This window comes from Bufo gargarizans, chromosome 2 (assembly GCF_014858855.1).
Source record: "Bufo gargarizans isolate SCDJY-AF-19 chromosome 2, ASM1485885v1, whole genome shotgun sequence".
In the NCBI taxonomy this organism is placed as follows: domain Eukaryota; kingdom Metazoa; phylum Chordata; class Amphibia; order Anura; family Bufonidae; genus Bufo; species Bufo gargarizans.
Window position 1 is genome coordinate 89,360,625 of NC_058081.1, and position 24,954 is coordinate 89,385,578.

General features: G+C 44.4%; 1 protein-coding gene across 1 annotated transcript in view; it reads right to left on the reverse strand.

Moving 5' to 3' along the window:
• Positions 1-24,697, reverse strand: part of NFU1 (NFU1 iron-sulfur cluster scaffold) — a 33,852-nt gene extending 9,155 nt beyond the window's left edge. Inside the window, exons 1-6 of the mRNA XM_044283115.1 lie at positions 24,563-24,697; positions 19,957-20,063; positions 17,625-17,760; positions 14,299-14,365; positions 14,106-14,220; positions 4,850-4,913 (exon numbers count right to left, since the gene is read on the reverse strand). Coding sequence (XP_044139050.1) covers positions 4,850-4,913; positions 14,106-14,220; positions 14,299-14,365; positions 17,625-17,760; positions 19,957-20,063; positions 24,563-24,615 — 542 coding nt within the window. The 5' untranslated portion in view covers positions 24,616-24,697. The remainder of the gene's footprint in view (positions 1-4,849; positions 4,914-14,105; positions 14,221-14,298; positions 14,366-17,624; positions 17,761-19,956; positions 20,064-24,562) is intronic.
• Positions 24,698-24,954: the final 257 nt, after the last annotated feature.

Here is a 24,954-nt window from a genome sequence, read left to right on the forward strand (position 1 = left end):
GTACCCATTGGCTTTAATGTGTGTACTCGCACATCAGTAGCTTTTCCATTGTCTGCGATTATGGATTCGTCACGCACATTATAGTCTATGGGTTTGAGAAAGCCACGGACACGAGATAGATGGCATCCATGTTTGGTCCATGGTTTTCACGGATCGTTGTTAGAATTGCTCTGGGAATTAATTTTCAGCCTAGCAGACTCTGTGGGATTTGGATGACACATGAAGACCAAACATGGATTCTTCACAGACATCGTCACAGATGAACCACTGAACCATCTTGTCACGGATGTTGTCACAGGCACAGACAAGTGAAAGAGGCCTACAGCTTGTGGGTGAATCTGCCAACCATCTGCATCTACTGAAAAGCCACTCAACCTTGGAATGGGATGCACAGCCACCCATACCACCCAGAAAAAGCTGAGAGAAGCCACCAGGGGGGGACACAGTGCTTAACTAGCATCGCTACCACTTTGTTCAAGTGACTGGAGGTTACAGAGGTCGGACCAGCCTCCATCGGACATTGGTGGCACATCCTTGCAATATGCTGCCAATGGCAACCCCTTTGAAGAGGATCTGTTGGGTCTCTTTATTGCAAATACTTGCATTACCCATGAATTACCATCACAGCAGCTTATAACTCTGTATGGTGGTGTTCCTCTGTTGTTCCCCTTAAATATTTTTACATAAGTTGACAATTTGGCGTTACAGTTCCTCTTGTAAAAGGTGTACAGTCGTGGCCAAAAGTTTTGAGAATTACATAAATATTGGAAAAGTTGCTGCTTAAGTTTTTATAATAGCAATTTGCATATACTCCAGAATGTTATGAAGAGTGATCAGATGAATTGCATAGTCCTTCTTTGCCTTGAAAATTAACTTAATCCCCAAAAAACCTTTCCACTGCATTTCATTGCTGTCATTAAAGGACCTGCTGAGATCATTTTAGTAATCGTCTTGTTAACTCAGGTGAGAATGTTGACGAGCACAAGGCTGGAGATCATTATGTCAGGCTGATTGGGTTAAAATGGCAGACTTGGCCTGTTATAAGAAGGGTGATGCTTGAAATCATTGTTCTTCCATTGTTAACCATGGTGACCTGCAAAGAAACGCGTGCAGCCATCATTGCATTGCATAAAAATGGCTTCACAGGCAAGGATATTGTGGCTACTAAGATTGCACCTCAATCAACAATTTATAGGATCATCAAGAACTTCAAGGAAAGAGGTTAAATTCTTGTTAAGAAGGCTTCAGGGCGTCCAAGAAAAAATCCAGCAAGCGCCAGGATCGTCTCCTAAAGAGGATTCAGCTGCGGGATCGGAGTGCCACCAGTGCAGAGCTTGCTCAGGAATGGCAGCAGGCAGGTGTGAGCACATCTGCACGCACAGTGAGGCAAAGACTTTTGGAAGATGGCCTGGTGTCAAGAAGGGCAGCAAGAAGCCACAGCCATGAATAGAGAATGGTACCAAAACACCCTCCAACAGCTACTTCTTCCAACAATCCAAAAACAGTTTGGTGAAGAACAATGCATTTTCCAGCACGATGGAGCACCGTGCCATAAGGGTGGCTCGGGGACCAAAACGTTGACATTTTGGGTCCATGGCCTGGAAAATCCCCAGATCTTAGTCCCATTGAGAACTTGTGGTCAATCCTCAGGAGGCGGGTGAACAAAGAAAAACCCACTAATTCTTACAAACTCAGAGAAGTGATTATGAAAGAATGGGTTGCTATCAGTCAGGAATTGGTCCAGAAGTTGATTGAGAGCATGCCCAGTCGAATTGCAGAGGTCCTGAAAAAGAAGGGCCAACACTGCAAATACTGACTCTTTGCAAAAAAGTCATGTAATTGTCGATTAAAGCCTTTGAAACGTATGAAGTGCGTGTAATTATATTTCACTACATCACAGAAACAACTGAAACAAAGATCTGAAAGCCGTTTAGCAGCAAACTTTGTGAAAACTAATATTTGTGTCATTCTCAAAACTTTTGGCCACGACTGTATATTCCTACAAGGTGTGTCACAGATTGGACAATGTCAGACACCCTCAACTGGTAACAACAGGTCACAGATTCATACATTTCCAGGTGGAGTACACAGAGGAACAGCACAACACAGAGTCTGAAAAGAAAAGATGCTCTAAAAAAGGTTAAATTATGGGGAATACATTTATTTAGTTAACCAGACATGTCAGTCCCTCTTTAATGATCTCTGACCTCACAATCCACAATATTTTTCAGCATTTTCTAGGTTTTTGGCGGCGTTTTTTATTTTGAGACATTTTAAATATTTTGCCCTATTCAAGGTCTATGGAAAAAACCTGTAAACCTGTAAAAAATTTCATGCATACTCTCTCCCTTAGGGCTCATGCACACAACCGTATGTATTTTGCTGTCCACAAAAAAACAAACCAAAAAAAAACCTGCATTTGAATCTACCCATCAATAGCCAATCAGCCGTTTCATAATAGCTCAAATGCCAAAACTACACTGCTCCGTCCATTGTGTAGAGATGATGACTGCAGAGCTGTTCCCACTGAGGTAAATGGGAGCAGCGCTGCAGTTACAACCTCCGCCCACTGGACAACTGATGGAGCTGTGGAGTTCCAGCTCTCCATTTTCAATGGGGCAGCACACCGTGTGCGGTCCGCATCCTCACTTCCGTTCCGCGGCCCCGCAAAAAGAAAAAAAAAATAGAACATGCCTTATTCTTGTCTGCATCCACGGACAAGAAAAGGCATTTCTATTATAGTGCCGGCCATGTGCGGTCTGCAAAATGCGGAACGCACATGGCCGGTGTCCGTGTTTTGCGGACTGTGTGAATGGACCCTTAATGTGTTGTCCAGGATTATGTAAGGGAGTCTGCTTTTTTTTCTTCTATAAACATCACTGTTCAAGTGAACAATGTTGGGTAATACCAGACAAACCCTGCTGTCCATTTAAAGGGGAATTCTGGTTATATCCTATCTCAGGAACTTGGATAGAAGTTGGGCATGTGTGCGGCCACGGTGTTCATTTCAGGGGGCTCCACAGGGTACAGGGTTCCCATTCCTGTGATTGGTGGGGGTCCCAGCATTATAATATAGTTATCCTCTATCCTGTGAATAGGGAATAATAATATAACCGGAACGCCCCTTTAAGCTCATTAAACTCACTGTGCAGAGCTCTGCAGAGACACATCACCAGGACTGCTGTCCCGGGGAACACTTGCAGGGAGTTTGCAGCTTTCCTTTCCCACTCCAAGCTCCGTGAGATTAAACAGAATGGCATGCCGCCCGACCAGTCCGGGGTTTTACACAATTAGTGATAAAAAAGGTGCAGCAGAGATGTCATTCATTCTTACTCCAGATGCATTTCCCACTGATGAACTGCCGCGCCTATTACTGGGAGAGCTCCCTGCTTAGTGTGTCATGAACCCGACCTAACACCGCGTCCTCTGCTATTATACCCGATCCGTGCCTCTGGGTGCAGCGTTATGAATTCCAATGCTCAAGTGAACCAAATGCGTGGCATCACAGGTGACTGAAACAACCATGCGACAGGGTGGGGGGAATGACATCTAAACTAACACGCGGGACATGCCTGACTCAATAGGATGTGCCACTTTTGCTTGAAAAGGGAGAGGTGCAGAAGGGGTCGGCTAGGTTCACAACTCCACTGCAGCTTGCAGGGGTATTGGTCTCCGGCAGACCACCTGAATTTATGAAGGAAACCCAGTCGACGACGTTACAGTCAATGGGATCAGTAGGGGGCCACTGGGGTCCTGCACATGCAGCTACGGGGCTTCTGTTTTGCTGTTCCTATACTGGGTTAGAAAAACTGAATTTTGCCACAGATGTGAACCTAGCCTTCCCTGCCTCTAGGGATGAGCGAACTTGTGTTTTCAAGTTCGGCGTACAAGGTTCGGGTTATCGTGGTAGCGGAATCCATAACGAAATTCTTAGATAACGTGAACATTGTACGCCGAACTTGAAAACACAAGTTCGCTCATCCCTACCTGCCTGTTATATATGATGCCACCAATACTGAAACTAACACGAGCGTTCCCATCTTGAGAGCGGGGCCCAGTCTCACACTATTAGGAAAGCAGAGATGGCGATGCATGCAAGACACCCTCCATTCTATGGGATTCCCAAAAACAGAAAACAAAGTGCGATCAGCCATTTCCAGAAGTCCAATAGAAATGAACGCCACCAATAAATTCCCAGTAGCAGGAGACTGGTCCCAGTTCTCAAGATAGGAGCGAGTCCCAGAGGTGGTGGCTGCACCTAATCACACATTTACAGTATATCCCAAGGATATGCCATAAATGTCAAGATGGGAATATCAGTTTAATGGTGGGAGTCTGATAACTAGGACCCCCACAGATGCTGAGAATCTAAGAATAGGGGTGTCCTGCTCTACACGAAATTCTATGGGAAATACAGAAACAGCCAAGAGCTGCATACACAGTGTCCATTATAGGATACCAAGCGAAGGATTCATTGGATGGCTGACATTTCCAACAGACATTTGGTGCAGGGACGCAGACAGATCTGTGGAATGGCCAGGACGCTTGGAGAGGACTCTCCTGCCCAGACTGAATTTCTCCATAGAAGTCCCAACTAGGTTCTATGGACCCCAAAATAGAACCTCTAGTTTAAATGACCAACATATCAATCTTCTACAGAGAAATGTTTCGTATCAGTTCTGAGTGACCCACAGATTATTCATCAGAGTGAGCCTACGGCCAGGTTCTCTCCATGCCTACGGCCAGGTTCTCTCCATGCCTACGGCCAGGTTCTCTCCATGCCTACGGCTAGCATTACTATTTACAGCAGAGCAGACTGCAGAAATATCATGGCTGCTGTCCTACTTACCGGATTCTGGTATCCAGAAGTTCTTTGATCATGGCCACAACTTCGTCATCATCTTCAGAAGCAGCTTTTACAGGAAACACAGGTGAGAGTTAGCCAAACATACTTGAGATACCTCGCGCTTATACAAGGACATGACGCATGGAGCTGAGGATGTACGGTATGTAATTCAGGAAGTATTAAATAATCTAGAGAAATGATCTTCAGGAAGAGCTGGGACCTTGCTTCCTGGAGACTGATCTCTTTAACCACTTTGCGACGTTCCCTATACTTGGTGGCGGTTCGGTGCACCTCAGGCCCTCTGTTTTCCATGCATCCTTCCCAAGGGCTGACACTGCCAGGCGACTGCATCCTCTCACCGGGCCATGTAGAAACAAATAGGTGCAAGCGCGGTAAGCAACTGTTCAGCAGCAGTTGATGCAAGGCACATGTGCCGAAACCGAGGCGCATGGCTCCAACGCATTACTTCATGGCTAGGTGAGAGGACACTGATACTAGGACTCGTAAGTGAAGGGGTGTGGAAAATGGAGGAGCTGAGGTGCTAGGACCCACCCTTAGGTGCACTGAAGCCCTAATTTACATACAACAGAAAACAGTTTTTACTGGAACGGCGAAACAGATTATTGCCATCCATGTATCATTTGAATGACAGCATGACTGGTTTAATAAGCTTGATCCTTTAGACAGGTTCTCTTTAAGGGGTTCACCAGGATTAAACAAGTGATGACCTATGTACAGGATGCCAGACCCCACTGATCTGATTTTAGTAACAGTTCATCAATTGTTAAATCCTGGAGACCCCATTTAACCACTTAACACTTTTGTCCCAGCTCTGCTTTGAGAAAAGGACTTAACAGTTCAGCCCGAGCAGAGATCAGACAGCTGGGTGAGGGCTGACAATCTAAGCGTGAAAAGAAGACCAGAATCACAGCATTATCTACTCTACTTCGGGAGATATAGCTGTTAAAAATCGGGTTGGTAGTGATAGCAGCTGAAAGTGAAAGCAGGTTTCAGCTGCTTTCACCCCCGACCCGATTTCTAACAGATATATCTTCCTATGTCGTAGGGATAATGCTATGATTCTGGTGTTGTTTTAAAGCATATATTTTTTCAAACAAGACCATGCTCATATCTCTAACCCAGCCTGAGATATGAAGAGTTAAAGCAGACCTCCCACTTCAGCTGGCTGTAATCTCAGCCAGCCTGGAGGAAGGGAGGGGGGGCAGTGGGGGAACTGGTAGCCTGCAAGAAGAAAAAGGAGGAAAGACGAAAAAATAAATCGCAGTGACACACAGAAGAAAAATATCATGTTGTTATTTATACCACACAGGTTTAAAATTGCAGTTTTTTTTTTTTTTATCTTTCCCCCTTAAAATAAGTTATTTAAAGTGTACCTAATCCTTTATATATACACTTTATTAAAAACTGCTGTAAATGCGATTAAAAACATTTTTCTAATATTCTTTATGATTTTTTAAGGTTTTATCAGTGAAATAGGCACCTGAAGTTGCAGGAGCCTATAGTGCTTTAGGCTCCATACTCCAATATAGTGTAAAGTATTGAAATACAGACTATGTACAGGAGAGAGCATGGCTGCTTCTGCCTGTAACAGCATTGATTTGCTAAAGCCTGCCATAGATTGGCTATGTCAGTCTTTAGCAGGGCAGGCACAGGCAGAGGAGCAATGTCTTATGCGAGCTCGCTCACTCTGCTAATAGCTCACATAAGACATCTCTCCTCTGCCTGTGCCCGCCCTGCTAAAGCCTGACATAGCCAATCTATGCCAGGCTTTAGTGAGGCAACACTGGTGTAGGCAGGAGCAGCAATGCTTTGGCCAGTACAGCGCTCAGCGAGTCCATATACCCAAACACAGCGCTATATGGCAGTATGGACCCTAAAGCACTATAGGTGTCTGAAGTGCAGGTTCCTATTTCACTGGTAAAACGTTAAAAAATAAATTAAAGCATATTAGAAAAATGTATTTTATGCCATTTACAAGTTTCTAATAAAGTATAAAGGTTTAGGTACACTTTAATGCACTATATGTATACTCCAAAATGGTTCCTAAAAAATAAATAAATAAAAAAAAACACAACAACTACAACTTGTCCTGCAAAATTCAATGCCTCATACGGCTAAATTTTTAAAAAAATAAATAAAAGTTATGACCGCTAGAACAGAGGGGTAAAAATGTTACTTAAAAAGGTATTCCAGGGGGCGTGGCCTAGCTGGGAATGTGAGAAGACGCTGAATCTCACCTTCCTGTTCATCCTGCACTGCGCGGCTAACTTTTGTCCCCTGGAGGGAGATTACTGCGGTCAGGGCCCAAGGCACAATGGAAAAAGCCGCTATGACGCGCCAGAATAAGGAGAGAGAAGGGAAGGAGGTCGGGATTGCGTTGCAGTTAAAACAACATGGTGCCGGATCTCTGATGCGTGTGGCCCCTCTGGCTGCTTCACCTTCAGTGGGGACACTGAACAATGTATGGATCTCCCAAATCAGAGAAGGGCAAGGTGCTGCAGGAGAAGCTGATCTTATCAGGGAGCTCCGATCAGATACAGCCACAGGGTGAGCCGACTATTAATGAGGTTTATGCAGCGGTTACAATCTGCAGCAGTGCGTTGCTGTCCCTCAATACTAAAATGGGGAAGAGAATATGCCTTTCATTAGACAAGACCCAAGGAAGGTCTCTTAGAGAATTAAAGAGGAGGAGGACTGGGTTAGCTGCTTGGAAGATGAAGTACCTCCTTTAAGGAAAGAGCTCGGCAAGGTGGCTCATTATGTATCCTATTTACTTAGCAAAGCTGATGATTTGGAGAACACGCTGGACAGAAACCATCTACGTCTGGTGGGCATACCAGAGAAAGGCGAAGGGTGTAACGCAGTGGAGTTTTTTGAGCAATGGCTGAGTTTGGAAAGGTCTGTTAGGGTGCCCTTCCATTCTCCACCACCGGGGGCCTCTCCAAGGCCAGTTTCTACGAAACGCAAGGGATCATGCTGATTTGCTTTTTTGCGGCAGGAAAGTGCTCATTTTCTCTGATTTTTCCACAGAGGAAAAAGTATGTGGAAGTAAAATGTAATTTGAGGAAGTATCAGCTGCCGTATTCTGTGCTATACCCATCTAGGCTGAGGGTGGTGGCGGACAGCGAGGTCCATACGTTTGATACACCTGCTGCGGCTGTGCACTGGTTGGAGACAGCAGATTCGACGTCCGATACTGCGACCTCTTCTGTAGGAAACCCATTAAAAGCGCGGAGATACCTGGGACTATTCAAGTTGCCTTATGTGTTGTTACCCCTAGTGATAAGTATACTAGAGGGACTGGGCCTGCAGTTTAGAGTTGTACTAGTTAGGCTAAGTTCACACTTCAGTTATTTCCACCAGTTATTGTCAGCCATAAATCGTTCCATTGTACCTGATCTCTGAGTAGGCTTCACTACTGGTTTTGGCTCACAATAACTGATGGAAATAACTGAACAAATAAGTGACATGCAAACTTAGCCTTAGGCCTCATGCACACGACCGTTGTGTGCACCCGTGGCCGTTGTGCCGTTTTCAGTTTTTTTTTCGCGGACCCTTTGACTTTCAATGGGTCCGTGGAAAAATCAGAAAATGCACCGTTTTGCAGCCGAGACCGTGATCCGTGTTTCCTGTCTGTCAAAAAAATATGACCTGTCCTAGTTTTTTGACGGACAACGGTTCACGGACCCATTCAAGTCAATGGGTCCGTGAAAGAACACGGATGCACACAAGATTGGCATCCGTGTCCGTGATCGTAGGTTACTTTCATACAGACGCATCCGAAGATCCGTCTGCATAAAAGCTTTTTCAGAGGTGAGTTTTCACTTCGTGAAAACTCAGATCTGACAGTATATTCTAACACAGAGGCGTTCCCATGGTGATGGGGACGCTTCAGGTTAGAATATACTGAAAAACTGTGTACATGACTGCCCCCTGCTGCCAGGCAGCAGGGGGCAGACCCCCCCTGTTTTTAACTCATTGGTGGCCAGTGCGGCTGCCCCCCCCTCCCTCCCCTGTAGTTAACTCATTGGTGGCCAGTGGGCCCCCCCTCCCTCCGCTGTAGATAACTCGTTGGTGGCCAGTGGGCCCCCTCCCCTCCCCCTCCTAATTAAAATCTCCCCCCCTATCATTGGTGGCAGTGGAGAGTACCGATCGGAGTCCCAGTGAAATCGCTGGGGCTCCGATCGGTAACCATGGCAACCGGGACGCTACTGCAGTCCCGGTTGCCATGGTTACTTAGCAATTTGTAGAAGCTTCATACTTACCTGCGAGCAGCGATGTCTGTGTCTGGCCGGGGATCTGTCACTGGTAAGTGACAGATCATTAGGCAATGCACCGCACAGACCTGTCACTTACCAGTAGGAGGAGCTCCCGGCCGGTCACAGACATCGCTGCTCGCAGGTAAGTATGAAGTTTCTACAAATTGCTAAGTAACCATGGCAACCGGGACTGCAGTAGCGCCCGGTTGCCATGGTTACCGATCGGAGTCTCAGCGATTACACTGGGACTCCGATCGGTACTCTCCACTGCCACCAATGATAGGGGGGGAGATTTTAATTAGGAGGGGGAGGGAGGGGAGAGGGCCCACTGGCCACCAACGAGTTATCTACAGCGGAGGGAGGGGGGGCCCACTGGACACCAATGAGTTAACTACAGGGGAGGGAGGGGGGGCTGGATACCAACAAGTTAACTACAGGGGAGGGAGGCCACTGGCTACCAACGAGTTAACTACAGGGGAGGGGGGGGGGGCTGGCTACCAACAAGTTAACTACAGGGGAGGGAGGGGGGGCCCACTGGCCACCAATGAGTTAACTACAGGGGAGGGAGGGGGGGCCGGCCGCACTGGCCACCAATGAGTTAACCAAAGGGGAGGGAGGGGGGGGGGCGGCCACACTGGCCAATGAGTTAAAAACAAGGGGGAAGGGGGGGGGGTCTGCCCCCTGCTGCCTGGCAGCACCTGCCAGGCAGCAGGGGGCAGTCATGTACACAGTTTTTCAGTATATTCTAACCTGAAGCGTCCCCATCACCATGGGAACGCCTCTGTGTTAGAATATACTGTCGGATCTGAGTTTCACTATCTAGCTCATATCCGACAGTATATTCTAACATAGAGGCGTTCCCATGGTGATGGGGACGCTTCAAGTTAAAATATACCATCGGATTGGAGAAAACTCCGATCCGATGGTATAAAAGGGACTCCTGACTTTACATTGAAAGTCAATGGGGACGGATCCGTTTGAAATTGCACCATATTGTGTCAACGTCAAACGGATCCGTCCCCATTGACTTGCATTGTAATTCAGGACGGATCCGTTTGGCTCCGCACGGCCAGGTGGACACCAAATAGACTTTTTTTTCATGTCCGTGGATACTCCAAAAATCAAGGAAGACCCACGGACGAAAAAACGGTCACGGATCACGGACCTACGGACCCCGTTTTTGCGGACCGTGAAAAAATACTGTCGTGTGCATGAGGCCTTACTCCGGGACACTGCACGAATGTTATCTAGAATTATCATGGTGGTGGTGGGGGAAGAGGTTGTTGTATTAGTATTGCAGAATGCTTTATTTTTGTCTATACAAGAAAAGTTCGGGAGGAGAGTGGGATGGATGCGGTAAAGTCTGTAAATATCTCAGGTCCAAGGGTTACTTCTTTGCCGCCTGTATTGCATTACTTGTCCGAGTCGTGTTTACTTAGGTGTCATTATGGCACTAAACGGTTTTCAGTTTCTGTTCATGTTTGCTGCATTCTTGGGCCGGGTGCCTTTTTACAGCCCCAGAAGAGTGTCCTCAATTAGTCTTGGGGAGAACTCGATGGATAGGATCTACTCTGTGTTAAGTATGGGGAAGGTTAACCGGGAGCTAATTATTTTTTCAAAACTATTATGGGGACCATAGAGTTATTTTCTTGAAATGTCCGAGGGGTGTGCAATGTCACTAAACGCTTTGCTGTTTTTGACTACTTTAGGAAGCTTCCACCGTCGCTCATTGGCCTGCAATAAACTCATATGACACCTGATACTGTGTCATAAGTCGTAGATGGGCTGGGAGTATCACTGTGTATATTCTGCGTACTCCAGGGGGGTGAGCCTGCTTATACATAAAAATGAGCCTTTTTCTCCAGTAAGGATTAAGATAGCTAAGGAGGGATGCTATGTGGCGGTATAGTGCTTATTATTCAATGTGGAGTGTATTATTATAGTGGTGTATATACCGCCACCTTTCTCTAGCTCTACACTGAACTCGGTGGTGGGCTGCCGATTCCTAACTTTATTGATTGATTTCAATAGCTACTTCGATAAAGCACTAGATAAATTCCCTATCAGATCCCCACTCCCTTTATCTACAGTCACGCCATTTGGTAGGGTGATAGGGGAATTGGGTCTTACGGATATATGGCGCTCTGGAGTACTCTTGTGCGTCCACCACATATACTTCCTTGTCCAGGATAGATCTCGCACTTGGTAAAGACAGACAGTCTAAGGCCCCAGGTCTCCGGCTCTAGCTTCGCTCCTAGGATGCTGTCGGATCACTCCCTATTGCATGTCACCTTACAAATGAGAAGTGCCAATTGTAGGAGCCCTAGGGTGTGGCGCCTGAATCCATTGTGGCTGAAGATAATAGATTTAAATGAGGTCAGGAGGCAAATAAGGGAGTTTTATCATTTCAATGAGGGTTCAGCCTCTGTAGGAATGGTTTGGGACTCAATGAAGGCATTTGCGAGAGGTATATTGAGTAAGAATATTAACACTGTTTAAACTCCTAGTCGAGCCATGGGAGAAGAACTGCGGGTTCAATTAACTACCAAGGAGGCAGCATATATTGCTGATCCATTAGGGGACACGCTGAGAGCGTGGAAAGCAGCTCAGGTGGCACTAAATTTCTATACTTTGGAACAGGCTTCTAATAAGAGATTTTTGAAACAGCAATATTTCGAAGAGGGAGAGCGAGGGCGAGGCACTTATTAGCGACTGTAGCAAAGGCCCAACAAGGACCTACATATGTGCAGTGTATTCAAACTCTAGAAGGAGTGATGATGGATAATATGCCTGGTATTCTAGGTATTTTCAGGCAGTTTTAGGATACCCCATACCTCTGATGGCTAACCTCCGGCATTCCAGCTGTGGTAAAACTACAACTCCCAAGAGTTACACTTGCTTGGCTGTTCTCAGAACTCCATAGAAATTAATGGAGCATACTGTGAGTCGTAGTTTCACCACAGCTGGAGTGCCGGGGGTTAGCCATCACTGCCCTATACTAAACTAAGGTCTCATATGTGGAACAGGAATTAGGGGAGTATTTGGATTCAGTGAGATTTCCAACCCTTTCTGAAGAGAAGAGAGATTACCTGGAGGCTCCTCTTACATTAAAAGAATTACAACAGGCGGTGAGTACAATGTCCATAGAGAAAGCTCCTGGACCTGATGGGATACCTATGCAAACGTATAAGGAGTTTGGGGAAGATCTGTTATCTAAACTATTGGAGGTTTACCATCATGCCTATGAAATGGGTAGGTTTCTTCCATCTATATATGAAGCCACGGAGGTGGTCCTACCTAAGCCGGAGAAGGATCACACTTTACCCGAGTCATATCGGCCAATCTCTCTCATCACATCAGATGTCAAGACTTTAGCAAAAGTACTGGCGTTGCGGTTGGCCACGGTTGTCACCTCAGTGGTGCATCCTGATCAACCTGGGTTTATGCCGGCAAATTCCACTATCAGTCTACGGAGACTGTTTTTAAATGTTCAGGCGGCCCCAGGAGATACTGCTCACAAAGCGATTTTCTCGTTGGATGCCGCTAAGGGTACTTTCACACTTGCATGAAAGTTTTCCGGTATTGAGTTCCGTCACAGGGGCTCAATACCGGGGGAAAAAAACGCTTGTTTTATCCTAATGCATTCTGAATGGAAAGCATTCCGTTCAGTATGCATCAGGATGTCTTCAGTTCAGTCACTCTTACGGTTTTGGCCGGAGAAAATACCACATCATGCTGCAGCATTTTCTCCGGCCAAAATTCCGGAACACTTGCCGGAATGCCAGATGCAGAATTAATTTCCATTTAAATGTATTAATGCCGGATCCGGTACCAAGTGTTCCGTAAAACCGGATCCGGTTTCTGATCTGCGAGTTGTGATAGGGAGCGCTCAGACACGCCCCCCCTGAGCTGTGATAGGGAGCGCTCAGGCACGCCCCCCCCCGAGCTGTGATAGGGAGCGCTCAGACACGCCCCTTCCTGAGCTGTGATAGGGAGCGCTCAGACACGCCCCTTCCTGAGCTGTGATAGGGAGCGCCCAGACACGCCCCCCTGAGCTGTGATAGGGAGCGCCCAGACACGCCCCCCTGAGCTGTGATAGGGAGCGCTCAGAGACACTCCATAGGGACTTCTTTTATGTTTCATCATTTATAGTAGGGGTATATTCTCCTATTACATAGTACAAGTTTCTGCTGCTCAAGAACTACTTTTTCAATAGTAAAAGAAGATTACTATGTATTAACTGATGATATCAATGATAGCCTAATCCTTTTCTTAAAGAAAGTCTGCAGAAGCTTTTTATAATGTTCTGCGGCAGCTAGGACACAATACACACTGCAGAGACCAAATCTGAGAATATACTTAAAAGGGTTGTCTCATCTCATACAATGGGGGCATATCGAGAACGGAGCCCCGAAAGTGGTGGAGGCACACTGCACATTCGCAGCCACCCCCCATTCATTTTTTATGGGGCCGTCGGACCCGTAGAAGTTAATAGGAACATTGGCCGGTCATGCGCAGTGCGCTCCCATTCACTTTACGTGGAGAGCGCTTGGTGGTGGCCGGACCGGAGTCCTCCAGCCACCACTTTACGGAGCTCCCTTCCAGATATAGGTGTGGGTCCCAGCGGTACCCGCGATATGCCCCCATTGCCTGAGAGGAGACAACCCCTTTAATAATGTTTCCAAGGGTTCATATTGTACAGAGCTACAGTGAAGCCACCTGCTCCCTCCACAGAATAGCCCAATATGAATTGGAAGCATCACCAATATGATGTGACACCCCAAATACTAGTTTGGGGAATGGCCAGAACATAGAAATTACTGGAAGATTCTCCCTGTCCTGTCTGTGGCATAGAACAATCATGACCAAGAAGGACACAAAAATAGAGGCCTCTCCAATGTATTATCCCACATTTGGTTTAAATTAACCCTAAAACAAACATGAATGAATGAATATATATGTAATACAATCATTCCTACCAGTCTCACTGCGAGGCGCATCATCTGTTATTATAGGCAAGCCTGAAGAAAAGAAGTCCATGATGGTGGCGTAGATATCGGGCTTGATCAAGTTCCAGTCTATCTCTTCGCTCTCCTAGTAATAAAACCAGTTCAATCTTAGATCTCTTCATATGCTCTCCCCCCCCCCTCACAAACTTATCACTGACATTACCTTTGTAACTGTAATGAAATCAGGCCCAAGGAAAACGCTTTTAACGCCTTCAACTCTAAAGAGATGCCTGCAATGAAAGGAAAAATACCATACTGTTAGGCTGTGATAGAACCTAAAAGTGGATATCCACCAGGATATACTTTTTTATATAAATGGGTTCAAACTTAATTTATTTTAATTAATTTCTTATTTATATTGCTCAGATCCAAATCCCCTGCATAGCCAAAAGGTAAAAGAAAACATTTTAGGAGAGTTATTGAGACTGGCGTTGTGTCTGCTCTAGTGGAAGATGCAAGAAATCTGTTGAGAAGCACGCCTCTCCCATCTTCCGCTGTCCATGTGCAAGAAATGAAATCTACTCCAGCCAGGAGCTGGATGCTGATAAAGGAGTTGGGCCACAGAACTCCTTCTCACGGCCGCCACCTCCCAGACACTTTTCAGAAACGTGTTAGGCCCCTTTCAGACGAGCGAGTTCCACGCATTGGACTCGCAGCGTGACTATACAGCAGCTCCCGTCCTGACCTCCCAACACTGACTGGGTCGCATAGCATTATATTGATTTATGATGCTATATAACCCTTAGGCCTCTTTCACACGGGCGTCATATTTTTGGCCCGGATAAGAGGCGTGTGCGTTGCGGGAAAATGCGCGATTTTTCTGCGCGAGTGCAAAACATTGTAATGCGTTTTGCACTCGCGTGAGAAAAATCACGCATGTTTGGTACCCAAACCTGAACTTCTTCACAGAAGTTCGGGCTTGGGATTGATGTTCTGAAGATTGTATTATTTTCCCTTATAACATGGTTATAAGGGAAAATAATAGCATTCTGAATACAGAATGCATAGTAAACTAGCGCTGGAAGGGTTAAAACAAAATAAAAAATGGTTTAACTCACCTTAGTCCACTTGATCGCGGCCCGGCATCTGTCTTTGTTGAATAGGACCTGTGGTGAGCATTGCAATAATTACAGGACCTTTGATGACGTCACTCCGGTCATCACATGGTACGTCACCATGGTAAAAGATCATGTGACGTATACCATGTGATGACCGGAGTGACGTCATCAAAGGTCCTGTAATTATTGCAATGCTCACCACAGGTCCTATTCAACAAAGGACAGATGCCGGGCCGCGATCAAGTGGACTAAGGTGAGTTAAACCACTTTTTATTTTGTTTTAACCCTTCCAGCGCTAGTTTACTATGCATTCTGTATTCAGAATGCTATTATTTTCCCTTATAACCATGTTATAAGGGAAAATAATACAGTGAATAGACTGTCACCTAGCAACCATGCGTGAAAATCGCACCACATCCGCACTTGTTTGCGGATGCTATGCGATTTTCACGCACCCCATTCACTTCTATGGGGCCTGCGTTACGTGAAAAATCACACAATATAGAGCATGCTGCGATTTTCACTCAACGCACAAGTGATGCGTGAAAATTACCGCTCATGTGCACAGCCCCATAGAAATGAATGGGTCAGGATTCAGTGCGGGTGCAATGCGTTCACTTCACGCTTCGCACCCGCACGGAAAACTCGACCTTAGAGGTCTGGAATGTATTGTATAATACTGACATACTGCTGTCACTCTTATCCAATACATTCCAGAAACGTAGGGGTTACATAGCATCATGAATCAATATCATTCTATGCGACACTGTCAGTGCTGGGAGGGCAGGACAGGAGCTGCCGCATACTCAAGCTGCGAGTCCAATGCGTGGAACTCGCTCGTCTGAAACCAGCCTTAAAGGGTTGTCTCACTTTAGTAAGTGGCATTTATCATGTGGAGAAAGTTAATACACGGTACTACTTACTAATGTATGGTGATTGTCCATATTGCCTCCTTTGCTGGCTGGATTCATTTTTCCCATCACATTATACACTGCTCGTTTCCATGGTTACGACCACCGTGCAATCCATCAGTGGTGCTCATGCTGACACACTATAAGAAAAAATGCCGGCCTCTCTGGTGACTGGAACTGTGGGAGCGCACATAGGCTGGTGCTTTTTCCTATAGTATGCAAACACAGCCACGCTGATGGATTGCAGGGTGGTCGTAACCATGGAAACGACCAGTGGAGAATGTGATAGAGACAGATCTCAGGAGATTTACTGCAAATTGTTATACAATGAACTAAAAAGGGATGTCCAACACCAAAATATCATGGTCTGTGATGGGCACAATCATTAGGTGTGATGTAAAATAAAGAAACATACGGTAATTAAAATAAACTCTCATTTGTAAAACTTCCCAGATCATCAGAGTTCACTCAGTGTTGTGTGGTCTCGGAAATTTGGAGCATCTGCTGTAATCTTTCATGCTTTGACACAGCGCCAAGTGGCAGGGGGCTTCCTCCCTCTCCATTAGTGACATGTATGATGGGGCTGTGTCTGGTTCACTTCTTTAGCTAAACCAGTCCCCTCCTCTGTCATGGCTGATAGAGAGCTGCCACCTAAGACTGTGTCAGATTATCACAACTTTAAGCCCCATTCACATGACTGTATTTTTCATCTGCATCCAGTCCACATTTTTTGCGGATTGCATACGGACCCATTCATTTCAATGGGACCGCAAAAAATGCGGACAACACACTGTGTGCTGTCAGCATCCATACGTCCGTTCCACAGTCCCTCAAAGAAAAAAAAAAAAAAGAGCCTATCGTTTTGCGGACAAGAATATGCATCATTACAATAGGTCTTCAAAAAAACAGATGTAGCATGGAATTCACCCATATTGTTTGTGGATCCGCATTTTGCAGACAGCAAAATATATAGGGTTGTGTGAATGCATCCTAACGGGAGAAGATCTAAATGGCAGTATCATTTTATTTACTCATTGATTTTACTTGCTTATATAGCGCCAACATATTCCGCAGCGCTTTGCAGACACTGTCATCACTCACTGTCCACAATGGGGCTCACAATCTAAATTCACTATCGGTATATCTTTGGAGTACCCGGAGTAAAGCCACACAAAAATGGGTGAAATTGGGCGATGCGTGAAGTCTTGATAATATAGATTAATCACAGCTAGACACGTGCAGCCAATCACTGGAGATGATGGCAAGTGCAGCACAAGACTATTGAGACCAATGGCTAGCTGAGGTTCTCACGTGGATACACGTACAATCACCGCTGCAGGAAAGTAAATTAAAATCAACAGGGACCATAAAGTGTTTGCGCTGGAGCAACAGGTAAGTTCCCCCCCCACACACACTTTTCTCATAGACTTCAACAAACAGAAAGAGAGACGCGATTATGTGCACCCATTGCTTTGACTTCATGAAGGATGGAAGGCGGCACTCTACCCAATCTCCATTACCTGGCCAAAGGGGAGCAGAATGCAGAAGCAGGGTTTGGGAAATCCATGGTCCTTGCATCCAAAACGGCTCTTCCTGGGATGAACTTGACGCTGTTGGGATTTGGGGTGTCCTGTGTCTGGACGAACATACATCGTGCTGCCGGAAGGAAAAGAAGAGCTGTAAACAGGACATTCAGTGGCAGTTTTCTCCCACACAGACACCTGCAGTCAGTTCTGCTGAAACAGACAATTTTGTGTAGGCTTTAAATAGTAAAATAGAAAACCGAGGGGCACTCAGTAACTAGAAATACATGGACCCGTGCAGAAACTGACAATATAAAACCCTTTATTTTAGGAATAATAGCCGAAAATAAAATAGGAGTATCAATATCAGAACATTATACCATATCGAACAATAATAAAAACCATACTAAACACGTGGGTCTGTAGACTATATTTTCTCAGACAGATGTCCCCCTATTTGCAGATATTCAATTACTACATAGAATAATTAAACCCCTATTTAATAGAATAGTTTAGTCCCGAAACGCGTCTGGTACAGAACAGCGAGAGACCCATGGGGGCCAGTATCTTGTGGATATTTTAAGTTCTTTTCTTGGCCAGGAATAACGCATAAAAGCTGCTGCATCTTCGGTCCGGACGCTAGGACCCAGAATAATTCCACTACCTGTCAAGTGGAGGCTTGCGGACCACGTGGGACGCCGCGTAGGTCCTGGAAGCGCACAGGAACAGCATACAGCGCGGACGGCTGCAACAATTGTGGAGCGGTAAAGTACCGAATCTGCAGCGTTTATATCATTTGGCTGTTATATTTTGACTTTGTGTGAAAACAGCGTACTGGCTAAACTTTATGTATGGAGTGTCCTAACTACAGCCTCTGGGACCTTCTAAAAAACAAGTATGGACTTAAAGTCTTAAAGGAACAAAAGTCTGCATATTATATGCTTACATATAGAAGGGTTATTGTGATATATTGCTACAAATCGTGACATATTGAATAACCTCATTGGAGTATTATTCCCTACAAATAATAGGGACATTGATACAATTGAGACTGTATATTCCCAGCAAAGACCGCATAGGACAATATCCTGGAAATGTATGTGAACTAAGGGAAAACTATTCCATTAAATAGGGGTTTAATTATACTATGTAGTAATAGAATATCTGCAAATAGGGGGACATCTGTCTGAGAAAATATAGTCTACAGACCCACGTCTTTAGTATGATTTTTATTATTGTTTGATATGGTATAATGTTCTGATATTGATACTCCTATTTTATTTTCGGCTATTATTCCTAAAATAAAGGGTTTTATATTGTCAATTTCTGCAAAGGTCCATGAATTTCTAGTTACAGAGTGCCCCTCGGTTTTCTATTTTACTATTTACAACTTTTATACGGTATTGGGGGTCCAATGAGGTGTGTACCAGTCCACTATCTGGGATTTAGGTAGAGCCGCCGTTCTTTTAATGTTTTATTTGTGTAGGTTTTGCTTACGTAACTGACAGGCTATCGACATCAGCACCCTGATCACATTCATAAGGGTGCTATGGGCAACAGCAGGAGCTCCCTCGTAAACCACTTAGATGCCACAGTCGCTATTTTAGCTTATCCTCTGCTCAAACAATGGATTTAAAGTGATTAAAATGTCTTATGCACCCCAAAATAGTACCAATGAAAACGACAAGTTGTCGCTCAAAAATCAAACCCTCACATAGCTCTATCAAAAGAAAAAAAGTTATGGGTCTTACATATATTTAGGAGGTACTGTCTCTCCTTGGGGAGAGAGCGCCTTAATCGGTGTCAGACTTATAGGCCATACAAGCTCCTCTGGAATTCTGGGAAGAAAGGGAGGCAAATGAGCTCTGCCTCTAATGCCACCAGATGTAAGGCAGCCGTCCTGTAAGTCAATGTTTGACCCTTTAAATAGGCCTTGAGACATGACCTGGCAAGGATCTGTTTACCCGGCTGCAGTGGTGACATCATGTGGCCAATCACTAGAGAGGGCAGTGATTGACTGCAGCGGTCACGTGATGTCACTGCTGCAGCCAAGTAAACGGAGCCTAGCCAAGAGAACTGGAGCAGCATAGGATCCTTCAGGTAAGTAACAATCAGTTCTTTATTGCAGGCGGACAAATGTTTTGTCAGGTTACTTCTGAAACTAAACAACTAATGTGAAATGAATAGATTCTTACAGGGCCCCAAGAGCAGGATCCCAGCACCGGACATGGGAACAGACACGGGGCAGACGTCATCAAGTAGTCCAGGCTTTAGACTGGAGACCCAGATTTACAGTTAGCACAAAACATACTTGACACGTAGAAAATACCTGGATTCTGAATAACTTTGAGAGACAGCTGAGGTTTCCTTGCAGCAAACTGATAAAGTGTTGGGGCTGTCGTGGAATAAAATGAAGTCTTTGTATGGCGGTAAAAGCTGAAATACAAGAAAAACAGGTTTTCAATTAAACACCTTTGTACAGATATTCAAGATATAAATCCAAACAAATGAGACACAAGATATAGATCTATGACTCAATGTCATTTCAAGGGCCAGTACACCTAAAATAGCTATAAATACCCATTACAAGGCCATGGTAAGGTGCGTAAACATTCCACTCCCATTCACACTGGAGCAACGTTCATGTCATTTCATTCTTGAGTAAAGAATGGTCCCCTGTCATGACCTATGGAATTTACTACATAAGCTATATTTGAATATTGAACGGGACGGCGCAGGCGCGAGATTTACACGGCAGACTGGGCCAGCAGGAGAACCAACGCTGGCTTGTCCCTGTCAATCAAGACAGAAGGGCGTGGAAATGAGGTGGGTGAACGGAGCCTCTAGGAGCCTCTGCTCCTAGAGGCTCATTTGCATATGATAAAAGTTAAAATTACACGAAATAGGGGGCATACTTAAATAAAAGAAATGCAGAGTTAAATTCAGAGGACATTTTCACATCTATAATGTCAGCCTATTTAATAGCGAAAATTGGGGTGACACAAACCCTTTAAAGCACCACTAAAAAAAATGAAGTGCTTGTAAGTCTAGGTTGACACTAGGGCTGCACGATATGGGAATTTTGTGCGATTGCAATTAGGGCCCTAAAAATTGCGATAACTATATGCGATGCAATATTTTAAGGGAATTGTGCTAGAGGTCTATTTGCTTGGATTTTCAAGGCAAAAGCACACAGAAATCACTGATAATGCTGAAATGTAGTTATGCTTAACTCAAGAACTGAAATGCACAGTTTTTCAAAATAAAAACATCTTTTACTAAATTAAATAACATATTTGCATTACTGCAAAAGTACAAAATACAAAACTTGTTATTTTCTTAATAGCACTGCACAGAAAAGACAAATAGAATAAATAGAAGAACATTTTTTTATTAAAATAACGACTTGCCTCCAGCCCCATCTCCCTCCCCGCACTGTAACTGGTGCATCGCCGGCCGCGCTGTGCAACATAGTGGCCGGCGATACATCCGTGCCAGCCACGTAAAAAGTCAACCATCGCTTTATAAGACGCACTGCCATTTCCCTCCCCCACTTTTGGGGGGAAAAAAGTTTGTCTTATAAAGCAAAAAATATGGTAATACAATTGCAGCATTTTTGGGTTGGCCAATTGGCGATATCGCGATTGCTTTTGCGATATATTGTGCAGGCCTAGTTCACACTAGAGTTAGGAGATCCAGCAGCCTGATCCAGTGGCCTGTTCCGACCAGACATAATTTGTCCAGCTGAAACTTGACATTTATGCCGGACAGCGGCTGGGTCACTGCTGGATTCCATTACAAGAGATGGAAGAATTCACAATAAGGCAGGCCGATAAAGGAGGAGCTATAGTCATATTAGACTCCAACATGTACAACCACGAATGTAGACGCCAAGGTTCGGACCATGAGACATACCTAAAATTAGAATCTAACCCAACAGAAGAATACCATTAAAAAAAAAAATTAAAAAAAAATAATAGACTTTTGCAATACAGGACAAGATAAAGGAATTTTATTAGAAAGGGAATATAAATTTATAACAACTCAAAAAAGGTTACCAGCTTTCTATTGCATACCAAAAATCCATAAGAACCCAACCACACCACCAGGAAGACCAATAATTTCAGGAATAGGTTCAATAACATCTAAATTTGTCTCAATATATTGATAAAATATTACAACCATTTGTCAAAACTATTCCTTACTACATAAAAGGCACCACCGACATCCTCACCATACTCGAAAGTTTCGAAACACTGGAATATCAACAAAACTGGACCTTAGGCACATTAGACGTGAATTCGCTTTACACCATTATAGACCATGAACAAGGCATCAACGCACTCAAAAAACACCTAATGAACAATAACCAACTGAAAGAGGAACAAATTGACTTTATCACTACTGGTGTTCGTTACATACTCACACACAACTATTTCGTATTTGAATCAGACTACTATTTACAAACAAGAGGAACTGCCATGGGCACCAGATTTGCCCCTAGTTATGCCAACATCTTCATGTCCCAATGGGAAGAAGAAGATGTTGTGCAACCACTTATAGGGGGCAGTCTGGTGCTCTGGAAACGCTATATAGATGACGACATATTCATTTTGCAGGACACTGAGACCGCCCTACAATCCTTTCTGGGGAACAAAAATATAAACAACCTAAACCTACAATTTTCAAACAAAATCACCAAAACACAAATAGAATTTCTCGACCTATTGATTCAAATTAACAACAACAAACTTACATGCAGTACGTACCAAAAGCCCATCATGAAAAACAGTCACATTCTTTTTTCCAGCTGCCATCTCCCAAGATAGTTAACAAATATCCCCACAAGCCAGTTCAGGCGTCTAAAACGCAACTGCACTGCCAACAAAAAATTCAAAGAAGAGGCAACATACATGAAACAAAAATTCATAGACAAAAAATATCCACAGAAACTGATTGACTCACCAGAAAAAGTAAGAAAAAATGAACAGACAAGAATTCTTCAAAAACCAAGAAAAACCAACAAAACCTACACAACCAAATGAAGAAATGAGACGTATCTTACCCTACAACACAAAACAAAATCTAAAAAATAATAAACATTGGCATCACTTATTAAAAGATACAATTATCGGCCCATTATTAAACACCACAACAACTATCGTTTATAGCAAAGCCCCCAATTTAGGAATCAAAATAGCACCAACCATCAAACACAAAGAAAAAGGGAATCCCGAACAATTGGCTTTCAATAAAAGGATTTCACAGATGTGGCCTTTGCACCATTTGCAAAATGACCAAATCCCCCCCCAAAAAACTATAGAAGTTCCTTTTACACAAAACTAATTTAGTCATTGCATCAGCGACTGTTTAACATGCAACACCGTGGATGTCATCTACATGTTGACATGTCCATGCAATAAACAATACATAGGCAGAACCAAAAGACCTATGAAAAAGAGGATAGCAGAGGATAGCAGAGCACATTGCGAACATAAAAAAGGGATACAAACTATACTCATTATCAAAGCACTACAAGATATACCACAATAGCGACCCAACAACATTAACATTAACAGCAATAGAGAAGATCCACAGACCTTGGGGGGGAGGAAACCACACATATAGAATACATTTTGAAATTTAATCTCAATTTTCCTTTAATTCTTGTGGAACACCTAAAAAAAAAGTTTGTAAAATCAGTTTTGAATAGCTTGAGGGGCGTAGTTTCTAAAATGGGGTCATTTATTTTTGGTTTCTATTATGTAAGCCCCACAAAGTGACTTCAGACCTGAACAGGTCCTTAAAAAGTGGCTTTTGGAAATTTTCGTAAAAATTTTAAGAATTGTTTCTAATCTAAGCCAGTGGTGGCGAACCTATGGCACGTGCGCCAGAGGCGGCACTCAGAGCCCTCTCTGTGGGCACACGGCTCTGTGTGGGCTATGGAGGAGGACACCAACACTGCTTGCAGCGTTTTGATGTCCACCTGATGAAGCGGAGTCAAACGGATCCGTCCTGACTTACAATGTAAGTCAATGGGGACGGATCCGTTTTCACTGACACAATATGGTGCAATTGAAAACGGATCCGCCTTCCATTGACTTTCAATGTAAGTCAAAACAGATCTGTTTGCATTAGCATGAACAAAAAAAATAAAAAAAAATTCTGAACGGATACCAGCGTTTGCATTATAGGTGCGGATCCGTCTGTGCAGATACCAGACGGATCCGCACCTAACGCAGCTGTGAAAATAGCGCATCAGATTTGCAAAAAACGGCCGGGGCAGAAGGGCAAAAACTGGCCCACGGTAGAAGGTAGGGCTGGGCGATATGGCCTAAAATCTATATCGCTATATAATTTGAAGCATGTGCGATATAACAATATATTATTTTCTTCTGTAGGTATACAAATTACAAAACTGTTCAAGAAAATTTTAAGATGTGTATGGTGTAACAGATCTTTTTCCAAACAATGTAAAGATGAAGTGTCCCCCAGCCAGCGCCATCATCCATGTCCCGGGAGATTTACCAAAACTGGTGCAAGGGGAAACAGGCTGTTGCCCATAGCAACCAATCAGATTCAACCTTTTGTTTTCCAAAGGAGCTCTATAAAATACAAGTTGGAATCTGATTGGGTGCTATGGGCAACAGCCAGTTTTTTTCCAGTTTTGATAAATCTCCCCCAATGAGTCGCCCCACTGCCGACCACAGAATGCCCAAAGCAGAGGCTGTCTCCCAGCAATGCCTGCTCCACCTAGTCACAGGGGGACGGGATTCATGGCTGCACAGCTAGGGAGAAGGACGACAACCTGTATAGTCATAGCACATCCAGAGCCGTCCTGTCTGCGGCCACTCACGGAGACAGAGCACATCTAACCCCAACATGGAGCAGATAAACCTCCTCTACAACATAGCTTTTACTGAAAAATCACCTACCGCCCTCCAAACTGTGCTGCGCAACACATCCACCTGCCTATGGGCGCCGCCATCTTTGTTGTCGCTAGGTCAGGACCCCGGCAGGTCACAGAAGGGCTGCCCGCAGTAATGCCTGTGAGATGTTAGAAAGATTGGTTTGAAACTACAGCTCGATGTGTGGTGTTGGCAGACCTGCTGGGAGTTATAGTTCAACACCCACTGTGTATATGAGGACAATGGCATGTGTTAGTAAATGAGGCTACCACAGGACGCTGCAGTATTTCCATACTAGATTCCTTTGCAGGGCAGCACTTGGTTATATGCTTTGTGTCTCCAAAAATCAGGATTTTAGATTCACACCAGTAATGCCAGTGTGGACAGACCAGTAGAAATCTATTCCATTTCTTGTGCAT